The sequence below is a fragment of the Lutra lutra genome, chromosome 1, assembly GCF_902655055.1.
Source record: "Lutra lutra chromosome 1, mLutLut1.2, whole genome shotgun sequence".
Classification (NCBI taxonomy): Eukaryota; Metazoa; Chordata; class Mammalia; order Carnivora; family Mustelidae; genus Lutra; species Lutra lutra.
In genome coordinates, this window is record NC_062278.1 from 208,403,970 (window position 1) to 208,427,784 (window position 23,815).

A 23,815-nucleotide genomic window follows, 5' to 3' on the forward strand; every position below is an offset into this window, starting at 1 on the left:
CAGTTATCTGTCTGGGATCAGTGATCTTTGATGTTACCACTGTAATTACTTTGGTCACCACAAACCATGCCCATATCAGATGGCAAACTTAATCAATAAATGTGTTTTCTGAATGGCCTGACTGCCTGGCTCTTCCCATCTCTCTCCCTCTCCTAGGCCTCCCTATTCTGAGACACAACAATATGGAAATTAGGCCCTTCAATAACCCTACGATAGCCTCCAAGTGTCCAAGTGAAAAAAAAAACAAAACAGTCGCACATGTCTCACTGTAAACCTAAAGCTAGAAATGATTAAGCTTAGTGAGGAAGGCACGCTGAAAGTCAAGACAGGCTGAAAGCAAGGCCTCTTGCTCCAAACAGCTAGCCAGGCTGCGAATGTGAAGGAAAAGTTCTGGAAGGAAGTGGAAAGTGCTACTTAAGCGAATCCATGAATGATAAGAAAGCAAAACAGCCTTATTGCTCTTAGGGAGAACTTTTAGTGGTCTGGATAGAAGATCACACCAGCCACAACATTCCCTTAAGCCAAAGCCTAGTCCAGAGCAAAGCCCTGACTCTCTTCAATTCTGTGAAGGCTCAGAGAAGTAAGGAAGCTGCAGAAGGAAAGTCTGAAGCCAGCGGAGGTTGGCTCATGAGGTTCAAGGAAAGAAGCCATCTCCTAATGTCAACGTACAATGCAAAGCGTCAAGTGTTGATGTTCCTCTACTGGATCTGGGCAAAGTCAACTGAAAATCTGGAAACGATTCGCCATCCTAGATGCCATTAAGAGTAATCGTGATTCAGAGGAAGAGGTCAAAATGTCAACATGGAGTTTGGGAGAAGTGGATTCCAGCCCTCGTGGAGGACTTTGAGGGATTCGAGTTTTCAGTGGAGGGAATAACCACAGATGTGGGGAAAACAGCCCCAGAACTAGAACCACAAGTGGAGCCTGATGATGGGACTGAATTGCTCCAAGCTCCTGATAAAACATGAACGGATGAGGAGTTGCTTCTAATGGGACAAGGAACATAAGGTTTCCTGAGCTAGAATCTACTCGTGTGGAAGACAAGTGCTGTGAAGACTGCTGAGGTGACCACAAAGGGTTTAGGGCGTCACATGAACTGAGCTGACAGGGCAGCAGGGCTTGAGAGGACCGACTCCCATTCCGAGAGAAGTCCTGTGGTGGGTAACGTGCTATCAAACAGCATTTCATGCTACAGAGGAATCATTCGCGAAAGAAGGGGGCAATCGATGCAGCAAACTTCACTGTTGTCTTATTTTAAGAAATTGCTACAGCCACCCCAGCCTGCAGCGGCCACCGGCCTGATCAGTCAGCAGCCGTCATCGGGCAAGCAAATAACCCTCCGGCAGCAGAGGTTACAGCTGCTGAAGGCTCAGATGGTGGCTACCATTTTTCAGCAACTGAGTATTTTTAAATTATGTATGTACATTGTGTTTTTAGACACAACGCTACCGCACACAATATACTACAGTAGGTGCAAACCTAAATTTTATTTACTGATTGGCTTTACTGGAGTATTGGCTTTACCGCGACGGTCTGGCACCGAACCTGCAGAATCCCTGAGAGACACCTGTACCGTGTTCCCACGTGGGTAAAACAAATACACTTGTTCAAAAATGGGGATAGCTTTACTGTCCTGTGCCTGTCATCAGAGGGTTCTCAAACTAATATCCGCAGGTAGTCTTCCTCAGGATGAAGGACGCTGTGTTCGTCTCACCTTTGTTCAGAAAGCCTTCCGGTAGTAGCTGCCCTGAAGTAAACTGGGCCAGCTGATCTTTGAGCCTCTTTACCTCAGCCTGGAGCTGGCTCACATTTCCTTGGGTGTCTTCATTTACCACTGCCTGTTCAGGAATTTTTTAAAAAGCATTAAAAGAATACTCTTGAGTCACACAATCTTGTGTTTCTATTTGTTATAGGATCTATTTGGTATAGGATCTAGAGTGACAAACACCAAACTAAACCGCACTCCCATCCCACAAATGGTCGCAAGGCCCCTAGAATCACAGTGTGCTAGAGAGGGGAGGAAGCCTCCCTTCCCTTTGCCTCATACCTACAGCCACGGGCTCTCCCCCCTCACCACCCCTCCTGGATGCTCCCACTTAGGGGTCCACCCTCTTGGGCTGGGCCACCCAGGGATCTGGGTGTGTGCACCTAACACTGCCTTCTTCTTGGGACAGCCCCAATCCCATGGAGAAGAGCAAACAGCTCTTCCCCTCTGGAAGAAGCATCCCCTCCCCTCTGTCTTGGCCCACTCTAAGGGGACGATGAACAGCAGAGCTGGCCTGAGCTCCATCAGCTTAGCAGAAACCCCCTTCTCCAAAAGAATCCACCCCTGTATTTCCTAATAGCCCTCCTGAAGAGAGGAGTTGGTGGACAGCTCTATTTCTGTTTTATTACTACACTAAATGTTATTTTAAAGAAATGTTTCTTGAAAAAATTATCTTAAAGGAATGACTTCTTTAAGATAACTTTTTTTTTAAGATTTTATTTATATATTTGACAGAGATCACAAGTAGGTAGAGAGGCAGGCAGAGAGACCGGGGGAAGCAGCCTCCCGGCTAAGTAGAGCCTGATGCGGGGCTCAATCCCAGGACCCTGAGATCATGGCCTGAGCCAAAGGCAGAGGCTTAACCCACTGAGCCACCCACGTGCCCCATAACTTTTTTTTTTATTAAAGATTTTATTTATTTGAGAGAAAGCCAGTGAGCATGCACACGTGAGTGTACCAGCAGGGGGAGCTGCAGGTAGAAGGAGATGCGGGACTCAATCCCAGGACCCTGGGATCACCACCTGAGCTGAAGGTAAATACTTAACCAACTGAGCCACCCAGGCACCCCTCGTTAAGACAACTTCTAAGAGGTTCAAAAAGGCCCATAAAACCTACAGGGTGATAATAAGAGCTAACAGTTTAACTACCCATCAGCTCAAAGGGACCCAGCTGTGAAATACCCAATATCCTAAAAAGGGAGGAAAACTTTCTGACACAGTCCCGAGGTCCCCGTGTTCTTGTCTTAAGCCAGGTCTGCCCACTGGGAAAAATCTAAACAGCACATCCTTAAATGAGTCCCAGATATCCTAGTCACTTCCCACCAGCAGGCTGCAGAATAGGACTTACCATTGCTAATAATTAGTACTCAGGCTCCTCCTGGTTTTACCGTTTGATGTATTCAGCAGCCATTTCTAGTTGCTTCTGATGCTTACCGCCAGTCTCATTTTAAGGCACTCCCTGTACATTCTGACATCACTGGCCCATCAGTGACATCATAATCCTAATTATCCCTGCTGTTCTCCACTCTCCAAAAACTCTTAGTAAGCCCCAAGAGACAGGGTCAGGAAGCCCTAGTGATTTTTCCTCCTCATATTATGAATACCCCACTACAGAGTCATAATCCAATAAAATAAATCAACAACTAGATCTATACTCTTCTGACTTATCCAGGAGAAGAGGCAACGTGGACCTCTTTACTTTTACACGCTAGGATGATCACGGAGTCTACTTGGGGGACAGAAATGACCAACTACTCCTTTGAAAGAAAGAGGAAATTAATCTGCCAATTCATGGCACTGTGATTCTTTTGTCTAGAACCAAAGGGGCCTCCAGCCTTTCCAAAAGAAGTGGGGGACCCCTGCTCCAGCGGCTGTTAAAGAGCTGCTTGCTCATGGGCCAAATACGTCTGCCATCTGTTTTTGTAAGTAGAGCTGCAGTAGAACACAGCCATGCCTTATGTTTGCGTACTGCTGACAGCTGCTTTCTCATCACCAAGGCAGAGCTGAGTAGCTGGGACAGATGCTATCCAAGAAGCCTAAAATATTTACCTTTGCAGAAAAGCTTCTTTGACCACTGGTGTACACAAATATCAAGGAAGCTTCTTATATACAAGAAAAATGGGGAGGGGCGCCTGGGTGGCTCCTTGGGTTAAAGCCTCTGCCTTCAGCTCAGGTCATGATCTCAGGGTCCTGGGATCAAGCCCCGCATCAGCTCTCTGCTCAGCAGGGAGCCTGCTTCCCCCACCCCCTCTCTCTGCCTGCCTCTCTGCCTACTTGTGATCTCTGTCTGTCAACGAAATAAAAATCTTTAAAAAAAAAAAAAAAAGAAAGAAAAATGGGGAATCCTTGCAGGTACAAACAACATAAAAGGCAAAGCTTGTCAACATCAAACTGTCTTCATAGTGAAGCCCCAGCACACACTGACACACACACACACACACCTTACCCACCCCTCTGTGAGCAATGGTTTGGGTAAATAAATTTAGTCTCCAACCCAGTTAGAAAGGAAAAACTCTGTCTTCCTTTAAGAAAAATCAAGCCAGGGACGCCTGGGTGGCTCAGTTGGTTAAGCGGCTGCCTTTGGCTCAGGTCGTGATCCCAGTGTCCTGGGATCGAGTCCCACATCGGGCTCCTTGCTTGTCAGGGAAAGGGAGCCTGCTTCTCCCTCTGCCTCTGCCTGCCACTCTGTCTGCCTGTGCTCACTCTCGCTTCTCTCTCTATGACAAATAAATAAATAAAATCTTTAAAAAAAAAAAAAAAAGAAAAAAATCAAGCCAAACCATACCAACGATAAGACCTAATCTAGATCTCAAATTCCCTGAGCAATACAGAAAGCTAGGAAAGATGAAGCAAATCTTGCTTAGAATTAAGCTTTCAAAGAGAAATAAATAGAAGTTAGTGTTTATATTAGGGCAATTACAAGCTTAAGTATTTCTCTAATTTACTTAATTATACTCAGTATTTTTACCTTATTTTTAATCAGCTTGGCTCTCTGAGCAAAATTAAGTGTTGACAGGGTTTCCCCAAAACACCTGGATCCAGGATGAACATTTGCGATTATGGCTGTTTTGGCATTGCCTCCAAGGGAATCCTGTTTAATGATATGAATGGTACACATTTTCAGGGAAGAAACCATCAGAACTTTGTTAAGCAAAGAAAATGGATATTCTTACCACTAAGGCTGAGAGAGCACACGACTGTCAACCACAGTGAGCACAACCCAAAAAAGGGCCCAGGAAGCCAATGGTCTACTTTACCCGAAGTAAGAAGGTCAGTTTGGAGTCTCTGTAGCAAACGTGCCTCTGTTTTCCATTACCTACGTCGACGAGCGCAGTGATCACTTGGCCCAGGCAGCTTAATGACCGGTTGATGTTACCTGCCTCCTAAGGGGAAAAGAATAAAAATCGAGATGCACTGGTTTCATTTTAGTGTTTTGAATTAAAATATGCCTAGCAGTGAATTTTGAATGGAACATCAAGTCATGGACAATATTACCTTTTTTTTTTTTCGGTCACGGACAATATCACTAAGGATAACTGACTTTCCACCAGATGTCCTCAACTATTCCCTAACCTTTTCCTATTTGACCCACTCTGCAATTTTCGTATTCAAAGACAAACACAGAAATTATGTAAAGAAAAAAAAAAGCCACCTCATGATTCTAAGAGTTTTAAATTGACCTATAGGGAGGGATAAAAGCTGGGAAAGAACAGAGAAAAAAGGCGTCAGTAGTGCATTAATAGGCATATTTTTCAATCCTTTTATGTTAAAATGTTTGCTACATTAAAATAGTGTGATAATAACCCACTCCACATCCCACAAAGTCACTGATGAACTTATCAGAAGAGATTATTCAGTTTAATTCTGTAAAGTGTAATAAGACCCTTTTAAAAAGTGGTTTGGGGGACGCCTGGGTGGCTCAGTGGGTTAAAGCCTCTGCCTTCAGCTCAGGTCATGATCCCAGGGTCCTGGGATCAAGCCCTGCATCGGGCTCTCTGCTCAGCAGGGAGCCTGCTACCCGCCCCCCTCTCTCTCTACTTGTGATCTCTGTCAAATAAATAAAATCTTTAAAAAAAAAAAAAACTGGTTTGGGGAGGGCAAAATGTTGGGGTTGAATATGCTACACTGGATTTTTATTGTAGTTATCATACTTCAATAACTGGGTCTGCAGTGGTAGGAGTACAGAAGAGAGAATGTGCGTATTCTCAAGCAAGATGCATGGAGTTCAAGTGCAGCTGTTTTAGCAGTTAGTAAATCAGAAAGGTGTTGACAGCACTGTCGGTGAGCTGGGCTACTTCTGCTTGAATTCCGATCTACTCCTAGCTGTGAGCCCCTGGACAATTTCACTCCCATTTCTCCAAAACGGAAAGGATCGCAGTACCTACTTCCCAGAGATGCTGGGAAGATTAAATAAGTTAATACACATGAAGTGCTTGAAACAAGCCCAGCATATGTCGTATTGTAAAAACTGGCTATTTCTCTTTGCTTCATGTCTCCATAGAAACATGAGCCTAAGTTCACCTGAAACTGCCTGAGAGCTCAGGAAGCTCAGATCCTCACTTTCAATGCAAACAGTAAACGGTCCTTCACCATTTCTGATTCTCCCCACCAGCCCTCATACACCTTCACCTACAGCATCCACACCCTTTACTGACAAAACAGATCACCACACACATATACAGAGCAGTAAAATGTAGCCGGAGAACCTCAGGTCCCACTGCCAATCCCTCAGCCTAGGACTGGGTCCTTGCCCTCCCCCTGAAATATTAACCACCTTAGCTGCCCTCCTTTCTCTCCAGACCCTCCCCTCATGAGTCTGGTAGTGGTGGGCCAGATGGCTAAGCTTCTATAAAACGGACTTTTGCATGAAATCACTCAAAACTTTTCAGTGTTTCCCAGCGTGTAGAGAACTGAATGCAAACCTGGCCTGGCCCTCCTGGTCCTTGGTGATCTGGGCCTGCTGCACCTAGGATCCAACCCATTCATTGATCTGCGCTGAAATGCCAAATGCCATACTCCCTCTGCATCCATAATGACCCTTGAGGTGTCCCCCTGCTGGGCATGTATTCCCTGTTCTCTCCCAATCCAAATTCTGCCCCCTTGGAGAACCCAACTCAAGAACTCCTTCTTTTCTATGCTTCCCCCAAGCAGTCCAGTCCCTTCTTCCTCTGACCCTGGCTGATATTTGTACTGCCATCCTTTCTGGCATGAATTCAAATACTCTGGCTACCGACAGACTTGTTCCAGCCCACGTATGTTTAATGTCCCTACCCCACAACAACAATTTCCGCATCTTTAGAATGGGAGCATATTCTGATTCCTTTGTAACCTCCACACACTCATGTTTGTACTGACTTCCAGGTTTAATTCACACACAAGTTGAAGATCATAACTCTACTATTACCTTTAACCTCATCCCTTCTGCATGGGTGTCTTTTTGCCTTTCAGATCCTGCTAAGTCCACCAGATTGAGTAGGGAGGTCCGTATATTCACAGTCTCATTGCTTTTCTCCATTGACTCTATTGTAATTGTAAAAACTGCATGAGACCGAGAAGATTCTCTATTCATTGACGTCGATGCCACACGTCTGTTTCTCCAACCTCCAGACAGCACCTATGCAAAGGGAAAATTGCCATAACTTATAAGTGACACAATAGCCATTTTCATACTGACAGAGTATACAGACAAAAATATTAGTAAAAGTGTAAAACCCCATACCCAAGAATATATATTCTTCTCATGCACAAACTAACAAAACTGGCCACTGTATTAATTCATAAATCATTTCTCAATAAATTTCAAAGCATCACATAAGACCATATTCTCTGATCCCATGGCAATTAAGAGTCAACATGATAAATAAATTTTAAATTACCATAAATTTGGAATTTCAAGTCACATTTCTAAGCGATTCATGGGTCAAAAAATAAAATTATAATGGAAAAATACTTAGATCCATAAGACCATTAAAATATTAAAACTTGTGTGTGGGGACACCTGGGTGGCTCAGTGGGTTAAGACCCTGCCTTTGCCTGGGGTCATGATCTCAGGGTCCTGGGATTGAGCCTTACATTGGGCTCTCTACTCAGCAGGAAGCCTGCTTCCCCATCTCTCTCTGCGTGCCTCTCTGCCTACCTCTGATCTCTCTCTCTCTGTCAAATAAGTAAATAAAATTTAAAAAAAAACAGCTTTATAAAACTTGTGTGTGAAGTTTAAGCAATAATAAGTAGTAACATTTAACATTTAATAGCATTAAACACTTCCACCACAAAAGAAAGGGCCTACTAACCTAAGCACCCAGATTAATTAGTTGGAACAAGGACAGCAGGATGAACCCAAGGAAAAACAAAGAAAACATTAAAAGAGCAAAGCCACGTAAACAATATCAACTATGTAAAAAAAGAAAGCGAAATACAGCAAAGTATTTTAAAAATGAGAATACTGAGAACAGCTTTATGTCAATATATTTGAAAACTGAGAGGAAACTGAAATTTTCTAGAAACAAAAAAACTTCCCAAAACTTCTGACCTAAGAAGAGTTTGTAAAATGCCTGCATGGCTCTAATACAGAATTTTTACCGTTGATTTTAGCCAAAACTGCAATGGAATTCCAACCAAAATCTCAACATAATTTTTTTTGGTATGTATATATACACAAACACACACACACACACACACTGGGTCACAGGTAAAACCTATTGCTTACTATGAGAGTCACAGTTTAAAAAGTTTGAATCAGGAGACTGGTTTGAAGATCGAAGAATAAATTACTGAACTGTGATACATATACACACACACATACACACAACACGGACACACAAGTATTCATACAATGAACTATACAGCAGTGAAGATAAGTGATATACGACATGGATAAATTTCATAAACGTTGAGTTTAAAAAAGTTATAGAAAGCTAAATACACATGATTTATTAAAACTCAAAAACAGGCAAAACCAACATTTTCAGAAATACATATGTAGGTGATTTAAAAGTGGAAGGAGGGTGCCTGGGTGGCTCAGTTGGTTGGGCCACCGCCTTTGGCTCAGGTCATGATCCCAGAGTCCAGGGATTGAGTCCCACATCCCGCATTGTGCTCCCTGTTCAGCAGGGAGTCTACTTCTCCATCTGACCTTCTCCCCTCTCATGCTCCCTCTCACTGTCTCTCTCTCAAGTAAATAAATAAAATCTTAAAAAAAAAAAAAAAATGGAAGGAAATTATCATGACATTCAGCACAGTGTTGATTTTTAGGGAGGAGCCAGGGACATGAGGTAGGGAGGGGCACACAGGTAGACAGGATAGTATTGATGATATCTGCGTCTTGAATTCTTAAGGTCCTCTGCGTTCATTTTAACATTAAGCTAGTAACGTCTATGCATGTGGTAGTATTTCATATGTGTCAAATATCACACGATAAAAAATCGTTTAAAATCAACTGGCCAGATCAGATGCCATAAAAATGCCGTATTTTGTAAATTCCTGTCAAGAGGTTTATTTGCCCTGGGCACCTGGGTGGCTCAGTGGGTTAAAGCCTCTGCCTTCCGCTCAGGTTATGATCCCAGGGTCCTGGGATCGAGCCCCGCATCAGGCTCTCTGCTCAGCAGGGAGCCTGCTTCCTCCTCTCTCTCTCTGCCTGCTTCTCTGCCTACTTGTGATCTCTGTCTGTCAAATAAATAAATAAAATCTTAAAAAAAAAAAAAAAAAAAAAAAAGGTTTATTTGCCCTGAGCCAAGTGCTCCAAAGACATTGGCTTTTGACACCTAACAAGTAAACAAGGGTAGAAAATAAAGGGAAGAGAACAGCCCATTGGTTTAAAAAGCAGCAATCCCAGAAGCTCCTCAAAGGGGCAACTCCCAGGGAGAATCACTGGAGAAATACGACACTAACAAACTGTCCCTGTGGGCCCTGCAGGGTGCCTGACTGGAGCGACATACGCCAAAATCATACAAAATCCAGAGGCTCAAAGTCCTATTCTAACTAAGGAGAGATCTGCAACAGTCATATTCTTTTTTCTTCTCATGAACATGCTGTGTCACGCCTTTACCGAATTATTTTTAGTAGCTCAATTCTTGCTTTTTTTGAGATCAAAGTGCTTTTCACAGCATTCGATGTTGCCTAAGGATCAAAGTGCTCAAGGTGTTGGGTACCTGATAGGCTTCAGCAGCCGAGGTCACCACCTGTTCCACGGCACCAACAACAAAGACTCCCTTCTTGATGTGCTCCCTTAAGTACAGTCCGGCTGAGGCAGAGTCCAGGAGGTCGTAGATCTGCTCGTTGTAGATTTCAATAAAGGAGCACTTACAGAGGAAACTCTTCCCAGCTCCAGCCTGGAAAGCGAAGCCTCGTTTAGACATTTTCTTTTCCTGAGTTCATCCCTATCCTTCACGAGCATCACCCTCTCTCATGCTTCGCAAGGCGTACATTTCCTGCCATGCTATCCTTTACACGATACAAGGTATATAAAAGCCAGTTACAAATCTAGGTAGCTAGTTTTAACATATCGTGACATCTTCAGGCAGCATCAAACTGTGATCCCAGGAGGCCTAGGCCTCCAGAAGTGACTCAGAAGCAAGACAGGGAGGTGGGACTTGAACAGTCCAGATGGGCAATTCCACCTTCTTAAACTGAGGGATCACTGACATAAACAACATGTTAGCTTCAGGGGTGCAACATATTAATTCAGAATATATATCTGTTGAGAAAAAATCACCACAGCGAATCTAGTTAAATCCATCACTGTACAGTTACAAATTTTTTTCCTTGTGATGAGAAAGAGCAAGTCCTTTTTTATCTGTCATATACTGGACTTACTCAGAAAGTTTTACTTCCATCAAGTGTTACATTCTTGAAAAGACTGAAAATAATTGATCTCAAAAGCCTCTCTCTAGGATTTTTAACCACAGGAATGTGGAGCGCTGGAGTTCTTCCACTGGCACCCAAGGTAGAGGGCTAACTGTAAAGGTTAGGGATCATTTCTGCAAAGGAACAAATGGTAAGCCAATGTTGTGCATCCGCCTCCTTGGTATGCATGCGATAGAAAATGTTCCAGTAAGGGCTCCTAAACATGGAATTCATCAATCTAAAGAAGCACAATCATGAGAAATGCCCACCCTGAGAGCCAGTGGAAGAAAGCAGCTCACTTCGCCAGGATGATGGAGTCACACCACGCATGAAAACTAAATTATGATCAGGTGGCAGAAGGTGCCACAAAGGAGGCAAGGATGGGCCCATTGCTCCAGGGCATACTGAGGGTCTAGAGACACCTGCGTTCAACTGTGAGCCTATGTGCAGGGAGGTGATGGGACTTAATAAATCTGTTTTCCTCAGTTAAGATTTTCTTTACACTTTCGCTCTTGCAAAAACCTGAGAGCGTAAAAAGCAGTACATTTTTCTTTCTTTTATTCTGAGTTCACAGAGGATGCATGGCTTAGAAACCAAAAATTTTTTAAAAATTAAAAACTCAGAATCCTTCATTTTTTCTTAAGAACTGAGAGGTTTTTCTATGCCACACTAGCTTATCCACATTGTAGAGTACCACCTATGACCTTCCATGTGTTATGAGCTAATTATTAGTAGCTAACTGCTTGAAACCAGAATTTCATAGAACCACTTTATTTTTACAAGTTTTACCTTCTCTTTTTCACGATCAATTAAGGAAAACAAATATTCAAAACTTCGTGGGATTACTCCTCTCAGGTTATGAGAAAAATGATCAGATTCAGATGGTCCTAAAGAAATGTAAAAAAATACTTAAGTAGCTATTCATCTTTATTCTACAGTAGTCCTTCAAAATGACAATACTGAAAGGAAATTTATACAGAAATAAGATGACATACTGTATAATCAGTTCCTTCTTTGTGCCCCACATAAGTTAAATTTTAGTTTGAGAGACTGAATAGTACTTGCCCATCAATGGGCCTGAAGGAAGGGCCCATGATAGCCACTAACACTGTCTTGGTTGCTATAACCCAGAATATTTTTTTTAAAGATTTTATTTATCTTTTTCACAGAGAGAGGGAGATCACAAGTAGGCAGAGAGGCAGGCAGAGAGAAAGGGGGAAGCAGGCTCCCCGCCAAGCAGAGAACCCGATGCAGAATTCGATCCCAGGACCCTGAGATCATGACCTGAGCTGAAGGCAGAGGCTTAACCCACTGAGCCACCTGGGTGCTCCTAACCTGGGATATTTTAAATGGCCCTTGTAGGGGCACCTGGTGATGCAGTCAGGTAAGCATCCAACTCTTGGTTTCAGCTCAGGTCATGATCTCAGGCTCTTGAGACGGAGCCCAGCTGCTCAGTGGTGAGGCTGCTCGAGATTCTCTCCCTCTGCCCACACCCCTCACCCCTGCACTCTCTCTAAAATAAAGCTTTCAAAAAAATAAATGGCCCTTGTAAACTGTACCGCGTGTGTGTGTATGTGTATATATACACACAAAACATATAGGAGGTAGAAAAATGCAAGTAAGTAATCAAAAAGGACAAATAATATGTGCGCAGATAATTTTATAACACTTTCCTGTTAAATAATAAACAAAGAAAATCAATATATTCTTTAGTTACCCTCGTCACCACCTGCCTCTTCTATGCCTTAGCTCCTTAGCTTCCACTCTAGCCCCTTCTAGTCTAGTCCATTCATCTGCCTCAGAAATCTTTTTAATTATACATCAGATCACGTAGTTCTTTTTAAAAAAACCTTCCAATGACTTCACATCCCACTCAACAAAATCCTAAATCACTGCCATGTCCTACATGACTTGGCCTCAGGGTACAACTCCAACTTCCATCCCTGCTAGCCCCTTATTCTGGAAAACTCCCCTCTAGCCCCACAGGTCTTCCAGCTGTTCTATGAACACTTTTTTTTTTTTTTAGATTTTATTTATTTATTTGACAGACAGAGATCATAAGCAGGCAGAGAGGCAGGCAGAGAGAAGGGGAAGCAGTCTCCATGCTGAGTAGGGAGTCTGATGCGGGGCTCGATCCTAGGACCCTGGGATCATGACCTGAGCCGAAGGCAGAGGCTTTAACCAACTGAGCCACCCAGGTGTCCTCTATGAACACTTTTTTTTTTTTTAAAGATTTTATTTATTTGACAGACGGAGATCACAAGTAGGCAGAGAGGCAGGCAGAGAGAGGAGGAAGCAGGCTCCCCGCTGAGCAGAGAGCCCGATGCGGGGCTCGATCCCAGAACCCTGGGATCATGACCTGAGCCGAAGGCAGAGGCTTTAACCCACTGAGCCACCCAGGCGCCCCCTCTATGAACACTTTTGAACATGCTTCCAACTCAGAGCCTAATGTCTGAAAGGTGCTTCTCCCAGAAGGCCTCATGGTTCCTTTTCATTTCACTCAGTAATTCTCTTTCTTACTACAACTCACAGTTCAGAAACCATTAAAAAAAATAATAACAAATAAATAAAAATAAAAAACCAACAAAAAAACCCATAACCAAAATTCAACCACAAGAAAATAAAAAACTTGACCAAAGGAAAAAACCCTAACTGCAAAGACAAATGAGAAACCTAGAGAAAATCTGTTACCTATATTGTAGACAAAGGACTAACCTCTCTATTTTACAAAAATCCCCACAAATGAGTAGGAAAAAGACAAGCTAATTTTTTAAATGGGAAAAAAGCTGAAATGGGCATTTTACGAGAGGCTGTTCAAATGTCCAATAAACATGCGAAAGGTATTTAGCTGTCTACAGACATCAGGGAACTGCAAACAAAAACACAATGAGATAACACTATGCATACTCCAGAATGGCTAAAATTTAAAAAACTGACAATACCACATATAGACAAGGATGTGGAGTTCCTAGAACTTTCATGTCTATCATGACCATTATCTACTGGAGCTGACACACATGTAACTATGACCCAGCAATTCCATTCCTAGAAATGAACCTTAAAAAACACATACAAGGGTGCCTGGGTGGCTCAATGTGTTAAAGCCTCTGCCTTTGGCTCAGGTCATGGTCCTGAAGTCCTGGGATCAAGCCTCACATCGGGCCCTCTGCTCAGCAGGGAGCCTGTTTCCCCCCACCCCTCTGCCTGCCTCTCTGCCTACTTGTGATCTCTGTCAAATAAATAAGTAAGATCTTAAAAAAATAAAAAATAAAAAACACATACAGGTGGGCGCCTGGGTGGCTCAGTGGGTTAAGCCTCTGCCTTCGGCTCAGGTCATGATCTCAGGGTCCTGGGATCGAGTCCCACATCGGGCTCTCTGCTCAGCAGGAAGCCTGCTTCCCTCTCTCTCTCTCTCTGCCTGCCTCTCTGTCTACTTGTGATCTCTGTCAAATAAATAAATAAAATCTTTAAAAAAAAAAAACATACAGGAAAAAGCAGTCATAGCCACATTATACATACAGTCTAAAGTTGGAAATAATCCAAACATCCATCAGCACTAGAATGGAAAAGGTGGCAAATCCGTACAATGATACACTACAGAGCAATGGAATAAACTACTAGGATATCCAACAACATGGGAGAATCTTAGAAACTTAATGCTGTGAAGAAGAAGCCAGACATAAGAGTACACACAGTAAAATTTCATCTGTAGAAGCTTAAAAACAAGCAAAACTGATGGTGACAGAGAAGTCGGCATAATACATATTTCAGGGGAAGGAGTAAGGTAGTTACTGATTGGGAATCTTGATCTGGGTGATGACTGTACAGATTTATAAATATATAAAGTCACTAAACCCAGTTCGGGGTACCTGGGTGGCTCAGTTGGTTCAATGATTGCATTTGGCTCAGGTCATGATCCTGGCCCCCTGGGATTAAGGGCTCCCTGCTCAGCAGGGAGTCTACTTCTCCCTCTGACCCTTCCCGGGCTCTCTCGCTCATTCTCTCTCTCTCTCTCAAATAAATAAATAAAATCTTAAAAAATAAAAATCAAAAGCAAACCCAATTCAAAAACTGTCCATGGAGCACCTACTCTGCGCTGAGCATTGACCGGGAACAGAGCTGCAAACACAGACTTTGCTATCACAATCTGACAGAAGCCTGGGAAACAGCCCTACCTTTATAAGGTCAACATCATATATAGAAAGTATGCCTTCCCCCAGAATGTACTAGGTGCCTCGGTGCTGTCATCGGAGAAAGTGTGGATTAAGTCAGGAAATGATCATCTTAACTCACTTACCCATCATCGTAAATGTTTTTCCTGAGCCCGTCTGTCCACTGTAAAAATAAATGTTTTACACGTTATTTTTACACATGAAACTTAAAAGACTACCCTCCTACTTTAATATGGTCTACTAGTTTATACATTTTTCCCACAAAAACTTATTTTATTTCTTTTTTAAAAGTATATTAGGTAGAGGAGCCTGCCAGGCTGTTGGTAGATCATGCAACTCTTGATCATGAGTTCAAGGTCCACGTTGAGCACAGACCTTACTTAAAAAAAATAATAAACTGGGGGGACGGCTGGGTGGCTCAGCCAGTTAAGCGCCCGTTTTCAGCTCAGGTCATGATCCCAGGCTCCTGGGATCAAGTCCCACATTGGGCTCGCTGCTCCTTCAGAAGCCTGCTTCTCCCTCTGCCTGCTGCTCCCCCCTCCTTGTGTGCACTCTCCACCTCTGACAAATAAATAAATAAGATCTTAAAAATTTAAAAAAAAGGGGGCGCCTGAGTGGCTCAGTGGGTTAAAGCCTCTGCCTTCGGCTCAGGTCATGATTCCAGGGTCCTGGGATGGAGCCCCGCATCAGGCTCTCTGCTCAGCAGGGAGCCTGCTTCCTCCCTCTCTCTCCGCCTGCCTCTCTGCCTACTTGTGATGTCTGTCAGATAAACAAATAAAATCTTAAAAAAAAAAAACCTATTAAAAAAAAAATTGGGGCCACCTGGGTGGCTCAGTAGGTTAAGCACTGGACTTTGGCTCAGGTCATGGTCTCAGGGTTCTGGGGTTGAGCCTCATGTCAGGTTCCATGCTCAATGAGGAGTCTGCCTCTCACTCTCCCCTCTGCCCCTTCTCTTGCTCTTGCTCTCTGTCTCTCCCAAATAGATAAAATCTTTAATAAAAAAAAAATATATATACTAGGTGACAAGAAAATGATTCATTTTCTTTCTTTCCTATTCTACCACTAGGAAATACACTGTTCATTACTTGGTAATGCTTCAGGATTATACAAACACAGACATCAGAATTTTCAGTAAATTTTTATTTACAAAACTGAAATGCTCCTCATACTGCTCTGTAATCTGTTTTGTCCTTTAATTTTATCTCAGATGTTTCTAAGCCAGTAAATAGCAACCTACCTCATTATTTTTAATAGCTACAGTGTATATTCTATGCATATATAATTGATTTAACTAGAAACTGGACTTCTGTTTCCAACTTTTTCTATTCTAAGTTAGCAATTCCTTTCCTAAATTCTGCCTTTAAAGATATTAAAATGTCTTCTTTTAAAAATATAGCAATTTTAAAATTCCTTATGTTATAGGCCTGCTTTTGTATGTAGTGTCTTATTTTCTCCATCACCCCAAAAAACAAGAGTAACAAAAACTAAAACTAAAAATGCTTATGTTAAAGATAGATGTCAATCAAGGTGTCAACTGTCTTTAGCTTGGATTCATAGCACAAATATTAAAAAATTTTGAGGTGCCCCTGGGTGGCTCAGTAGGTTAAGCATCTGCCTTCAGCTCAGGTCATGATCCCACGGTCCTCGGATTGAGCCCCGCATCGGGCTCCCTGCTCAGCCAGGAGTCTGCTTCTTCTTCTCCTTCTACCCCTCCCCCAACTTGTACACACACTCTCTCTCTGTCAAGTGAATAAATAAAAATCTTTCTAAAAATTTTTTAAATTCATTTTTTGTTTAAATGCCCCAAAAGACGGGCTCCTGGGTGGCTCAGTGGGTTAAAGCCTCTGCCTTCAGCTCAGGTCAGGATCCCAGAGTCCTGGGATCAAGTCCCACATCAGGTTCTCTGCTCACCAGGGAGCCTGCTTCCCCCCCCATCTCTGCCTGCCTCTCTGCCTACTTGTAATCTCTCTCAAATAAATAAAAATCTTTAAAAAAAAATAATAACTACCCTAGAATTGGGACTGTCATAGGTAAACCAAAAAGTATGCTCCCCAACCAATAAATCAAACATTCAATTCTATCCAAGTGTTTCTCATTTCTACCCTCTAGCAAAAGCAATTTTCATTAAGTTATTAATACGTCACAAATTAAACATAATTAGTAGGCCTACAAGGTCTTCAAAAATAACAGTTCTATATATAATAAAATCTCTGCAACTGTGACTCTATTTCAAATTCATTCTTGAACTTTACCACTCAAAATATTCTATGAAAAAAAAATCTTTTTTCTCTTGGGAAGACAGATGAGAAAATAAGTATCTATCTCACTGCTAATGAGACAATATTCAGTTTTCCTGAACACAACTGAAAAGTAAGCATGAAAAGCAAAGGTGAATTTTCAAGGAAGTATATGCAATATGAGTCTAAAACATACTTTTTAATGTGTTTTCTATTTTCTTGTGCATTGAACCAATTATAGACGAACAAGGTCACATGCACACAAAGCAGCAGCTGCTCACATGTCTCATATAATTCACCACACTGTTAAAAAGCTCTACTTCTAAATAAATTTAAAAGTCTACTGCTAAGAAAAAAGATTACAAGTTATATTCCTATTTATGAAATAAATCTGAAATGATACTAAAATTCACCTTGTATAATTGCGAAGGTCACAATGTTTTCTGGACCACCATCTTACATTCCAACATTAAATCTACAGCGATATTTTAAGGCTGCCAACATTTAGAAATTCAGGACCATGAATCACTTTAAACATACATTTAGAAAACAATTTGGCAGTTTCTCATAAGGTTAATCATAGACCTACCATATGGCCCAGCAATTGCATTTCTAGGGATTTACTCAAACGATTTGAAAACTTATGCTCACACAAAAATCAATATTCAAATATTTGTAGCAATTTATTCATAATCACTAAAAACTAGAAGCAACTAAGCTATCCCTTCATAAGGAAATAGGTAAACAAATCGTGATTCATCCATATAATAAAATACTATTGACAAAAAAAAGGAGTTTTTTTTTTAATTTTTTTTAAAGATTTTATTTATTTGACAGAGATCACAAGTAGGCATAGAGGCAGGCAGAGAGAGGAGGAAGCAGGCTCCCCACTGAGCAGAGAGCCCGATGCGGGAGCTCGATCCCAGGACCCTGGGATCATGACCCAAGCTGAAGGCAGAAGTCTCAACCGACTGAGCCACCCAGGCGCCCCAAGGAGTAAGTTACTGATGCATGCAACAACACAGGCAAATCTAAATGCCTAAGAGGAAGAGGCCAGATCCAAAAGGTTACATATTGTATGATTCCATTCACATGGCGCTCTGGAAAAGGCAGAACTTTAGGAATGGTAAATACGTTAGTGTACCCTGGGTGTCAGGGGATGGGAGAAGGGGGAGTAGCTAACTACAAGGGGGACAAACAGGAAACTTTTAAGGTTAACAACTGTCCTCTTCAGTGCTGGGGTGGTAAATACATGATTCTCTACCTCTGTACATCACGAAGGGTGAACTTTAAGGCAGGCAAACTAAAAAAACAAGCAAAACACATCAACCATCATGCCGGCAGTCCCAGGATGGAATGCACGACGAGTGCATGATGTACCTGCACTGGAGTGAGTGGATAGTAAAGGAGCTGACCTAAGAAACCTTAGAAAAGGAGATTTTGACTGGAAATTGTAAGGCTTAAAAAAAAAAAAAAAAAAAACTGTACCTCGAAACTATACTCAATAAATTTGTTTCTCACAGGGATACAGGATAACAATTCTTAAAGTGTTTTAAGTGTATACTGGGGTTGAACAAATAAGTAAAGGGATGATGGAAGGTGGGTGCCAGGGTTCTCACTGTCAGCAAGGGAAGTTACAGATACACAAAAAAGAAAAGTTAGAAGGAACCCATGTGGATTCTAAACCCTTGGATTAGAGACATATGCATGGACTCATGTTTACCTTAATGTATATACAAATGGATATAAACAAACAATTATGGATAGGCCTATATACGTGACTTAGTACATATACATTTATTACCTAGCTGTCTGCTGAGAAGACCTAGAAGCAATGATACTCCAGTAGCAACAAACACACCCAGTGCCCACATCTTGGTTTCTAAATACCATTCTCCAATAAAAGGAACCAGGGGGGCGCCTGGGTGACTCAGTGGGTTAAGCCTCTGCCTTCGGCTCAGGTCATGATCCCAGGGTCCTGGGATCGAGCCCCGCATTGGGCTCTCTGCTCCACAGGGAGCCTGCCTCCACCTCTCTCTCTGCCTGCCTCTCTGCCTACTTGTGATCTCTGTCTATCAAATAAATAAATAAAATCTTAAAAAATAAAAAAATAAAAAAATTAAAATAAAAGGAACCAGGGATCCTTGGTGAAATGGCTGAGTCTAGGCCTAGGACAGGGAAAATACAGATAAGCCAGGAGCAACCTGTAGTATCATAAAGTAAGGAAGTGCTCAAGCAAACGGACAAGACATGTCAAAGGGACACGGAAACCAACCTCAAATAGCTCCCAATGGCAAAGCTAGGACGATATGAGCAGTAAGATAAAAACAATATATTGGATTATAACTTCAAGTAGAATTAAATAAATGGTGGGGGGGAGGACAAATATTCCTCAAAGAAGAAGTCCAGAGGCACTTGGGTGGCTCAGTGGGCTAAAGCCTCTGCCTTCAGCTGAGGTCATGATCCCAGGGTCCTGGGATCGAGCCCTGCATCCAGCTCTCTGCTCAGCAGGGAGTCTGCTTCCTCCTCTCTCTCTGCCTGTCTCTCTGCCTACTTGTGATGTCTATCAAATAAATAATAAATAAAAATCTTAAAAAAAAAAAAAAAAAGAAGAAGAATTCCAAATAATGTAAGTAGACCTTCTCCTCTCCGGGAGGTGGAGTTTAATCCCCTCCACCTTGATTATCCTGGTGGGGCCAATCCAATCACATGAATCTATAAAAGCAGGGAAACTGTCCCAGTCATAGCCGGAGGGAGATGTGACTGAGGAAGAAGAGTCGGAGGGTTGCATGTTCTTGGCTTCAAAGATAGAGAAAGGGGGCTGTGCCCAAGCAGTCTGAGTGGCCTCTAAAAGCTGGAAAAGGCAAAGAAATGGAATCGTCCCCTAGAGCCTCCAGAAAGAAACACAGCCCTGCCAACACTTTTATTGTAGCTCAGTGAGACTTTGGACTTACAGAACTGAAAGATAATAAATTTGTATTGTTTCAAGCCACTAAAGTTTGTGATAATTGATTTCAGCAGCTATAGTAAGAAGTACGTATTGCTGTACCCTTGTATAAGGACAGAGCCAGGAACTTACTAGGCAAAGATGGTTCCGTTGTAACCGCTCATGCAAGATTCCACAATGCCCTTGGCCACAGCTGAGAACACAGACTCCTACAAATGTAAGCACCAAACATTTTAACATTTCATAGAAATGAAAACATTTTTCCTACACTACATCTGAGAACAGAATAAAAATGTGTTTAGATTTTTCAACGCTTGTGAAAACATGAAAATTGCAATCACTGTAGAAAAAAGGCTACAACACCTAAAATGATAAAAATATTAGACAAGTATGTCTATTAACCTCATATACAATTATAGACTGAAAGCTTACGTCTACAACTGATACAGAATTTTGTTCAGCAAGTTGCATGCAAATATTACACTGCTATTAGCATCAAATACACGGCCCTATATGTTCTTCGGTACTTTTCTTACCAGCTTATACTAACTAATCAATACATGATTTTTATTTTCATTTTTGTACATAAATAGATGTAATCTTATCAATACTGCAAGAATTGCTAAGCTTGCTGGGGCGCCTGGGTGGCTCGGTGGGTTAAAGCCGCTGCCTTCGGCTCAGGTCATGATCCCAGCGTCCTGGGATGGAGCCCCGCATCGGGCTCTCTGCTCGGCGGGGAGCCTGCTTCCTCCTCTCTCTCTGCCTGCTTGAGATCTGTCTGTCAAATAAATAAACAAAAATCTTAAAAAAAAAAAAAGAAAAGAAAAGAAAAGAAAAGACTTGCTAAGCTTGCCTTGTCAAACACCATAGCCATGAACCACATGTGGCTACTGAGCCACCTGAAACGTGGCCCAACTTGAGATGTATTTTAAGTGTAAAATATACACCAGATTTGAAAGACTGAACATGAATAAAAAGAATGGAAAATATTTCATTAATAATTTGCTTTATATCAATTACATGTGGAAGTGATATTTTGGACACACTGGATTAAATAAAATATAGGATTAAAATTAAGTTGACCTGTTTCTTTTTTACTTTTTGTCAACATGGCTACTAGAAAATTTTAAATTACATATGGGACTAACTTTCTATTTCCACTGACCAGCCATGTCCCAGATAAAAAAAGATCTAAATATCTGAATGTCTCACCAAAAACATCCATGTGTGTAAGGGAATAATCAAGATCTGTGATATCCAATACAGTAGCCAGTAACCATATGTGGCTATTTAAATTCAAATTAATAAAAATTAAATAAAATGTAAAAAAGTCAGGTCCTTAGATGTACTAGCTACATTTCAGGGGTTCCACTGTCATATGCAGTTAGTGTATCTGAGAAACTAAACTTGAGAGATTTTATTCAATCTTAATAAATTCAAACTTAAATAGCTACATGCAGATAGAGGCTACTGTAATGGACAACACAGATCTAGAACATTTGTCTTGTTACAGAAAGTTCTAATGGATAGTACTGACTAGATCTTAACTAAATTGCCCTTAATTAGAAAAAGTTACTAACATCATAGTAATCCTAGTCCTGTTACTCTCTACCATGGACTGAATGTTTGTGTCCTCCCCAAAATTCCTATGCTGAAACCCTAATCCCCAGTGGGATGGTATTTGGAGACGGGGCTTTTGGAAGATAATTAGGTCATGAGAGCAGAGAACTTGTGATGGGAGGAGTGCCCTTCTAAGAGACACTAGAGAATTTGCTTTCTCTCTCTCTGCACAGGGAGAAGGCAGCTGTCTATAAACCAGGAAGCATGCCCTTACCAAACACTGGATCTCCTGGCCTGGATCTTAGAATTCCTAACCTCCAGAACAGTGAGAAATAAATGTTTGCTGATTAAGCCGCCTCATTTTTGATATTTTGTTACAGCAGCTACAATTAAGATCCTCTCCCTAAATTAGGAAGTTCAACTAGACTTATCAACCATCCAAGTGGCCCTGAAAAATACACCTCCACTAACCTCCATCACGGGATGGTGAGTGAAAGTAAAGCAGGCCTTGTCACTCTGGTACAAAGTTTGATGAAAGAAGAAAAATAATGCAATTAAATTTAAAATATTTTAAAATATATTAAATCTAAAATATTTACATCTTTGAGTGTCCTTATCCGAAATCTATCAAACTAAAGAGGCCAGAAACAAAAACTTCACTAACAGAATCTTATCCAAATGGAAAGTTAAGTTTCCAAAACTATCATTACCTGAGTGGTGTGCATGTCTGCGACATGATCAAATGTGAAGGTCTTGGGCTCAGGGTTAGAGTGAAGCCGGAGAGTGGTGGAGGACAGCACAGATAAGCATAAGTTTTGCTCTCCATCAGCTGATCCAGAACCTTCTGTAGGTGGACGAATTCGCACAAAAACTTTGATGGCATCACCTTCATTACTGAAGACAAGAAATGTACCAGCCTGAGTTTACTGGGAAAACTAAAAAAGGATCTCTGTCTCACATTGCCTCTAATGTTTCCATACTGAGTTTCCCCAACAAAGCCCCAATCTACCCACATACATCTACCTCTTCTAAAAGAGTCTCACATGACTCACACCCTTCACTGATTTGCTTCATGATACTCATCTTCATAAGCTTTTATTTGAAATCAACTCAAAGAGAGTTGATTCTATGGAGCTCCAAGCACTTCTTGTCTCTCTTTTCCCTCTTAGTAGCAGTAATAAAATAAGTCACCCCAAGGGAGAATTATGTTACTGATTCCATCTTTTAGCCAGAAGGCTGACAGGATGGGGGGGAGGGTTGGGGAGGAAGTGTGATGTTTCCAGATTTCTAGGTGGCTGAGGACCAAGCTTAATTCTGAAATAAGTACCCCTACCTATGCTAAATGGTTGTTTTAAGAACACTATATCCCTAATTCTTTTGGTCTCATCAACGAGATTTTTTTTCCTTACCTTGGTTGGCTAGACTGACAATTTGTCACATTGCGTAACTCAGCTAGGAAAAAAAGACAAGAAGTTATTACAGGCATCTAAAATTGTACTATTAAAAAAAAATCTCATTCTTATAGAGCCCAGTCTTCTGTTGCTGACACTCCCTTGTCTCCTCAGCTCCCTGACCTCCTGACAATGGGACTTCCAGGGCCCAAGACTGATCTTCCTTCTATTCTATCTGCATCCACTCCATTGGTGATGACGCCCAAGGTCATGGTTTTAAATGCTAAGTATATGTTGATAATTCCCCACTCTAGACCACCTTCCTAAGCAGCAGACTCTCACATCTAATTGCCTGCTTGACGTCTCCAGGTGGATGCCCAATGGGCAATGTCTCAAATTTAATGTATCCAAAACTGAACTCCTGATCACCCTACACCCATCCCAAACATGCCTCTCCATCTCAATGACAACTCCATCTTTCTTTCCTTCTTTTTTTTTTAAGATTTATTTTATTGAGAGAGCGAGAGAGAAAGAAAGAGCACGCAGTGGGGAGGGACCAAGGGAGAGGGAGACAAAGTCTTAAACAGATTTCTCGCTGAGCACAGAGCCCAACATAGGGTCCAATCACAGGACCCTGAGATCACAACCTGAGCTGAAACCAAGAGCTGGATGCTTAACTGACTGTGCACCCCAGGCACCCCCCCAAAACTCCATCTTTCTAGTTGCTCAGGCCAAAAGCCTTGGAGTCATCCCTGACCCCTTTCTTTCTCATACTTCATATCCAACCTGTTAGCCAATCTTTGGCTCTACCATCAAAATACATCCAGAATCCTATAACTTCTGGTCAAATACTGCTATGGAATCAAGCCAGCAACATCCCTCATTTGAGTTATTACAACAGTT

At 41.8% G+C, this 23,815-nt stretch overlaps 1 protein-coding gene across 1 annotated transcript in view; it reads right to left on the bottom strand.

Moving 5' to 3' along the window:
• KIF15 (kinesin family member 15) overlaps positions 1–23,815 on the bottom strand; it is a 70,744-nt gene that overhangs the window by 37,110 nt on the left and 9,819 nt on the right. Inside the window, 10 exon segments of the mRNA XM_047696147.1 lie at positions 1,715–1,838; positions 4,733–4,855; positions 5,022–5,147; positions 7,169–7,378; positions 9,912–10,091; positions 11,395–11,492; positions 14,903–14,940; positions 20,094–20,170; positions 22,232–22,415; positions 22,931–22,973. Coding sequence (XP_047552103.1) covers positions 1,715–1,838; positions 4,733–4,855; positions 5,022–5,147; positions 7,169–7,378; positions 9,912–10,091; positions 11,395–11,492; positions 14,903–14,940; positions 20,094–20,170; positions 22,232–22,415; positions 22,931–22,973 — 1,203 coding nt within the window.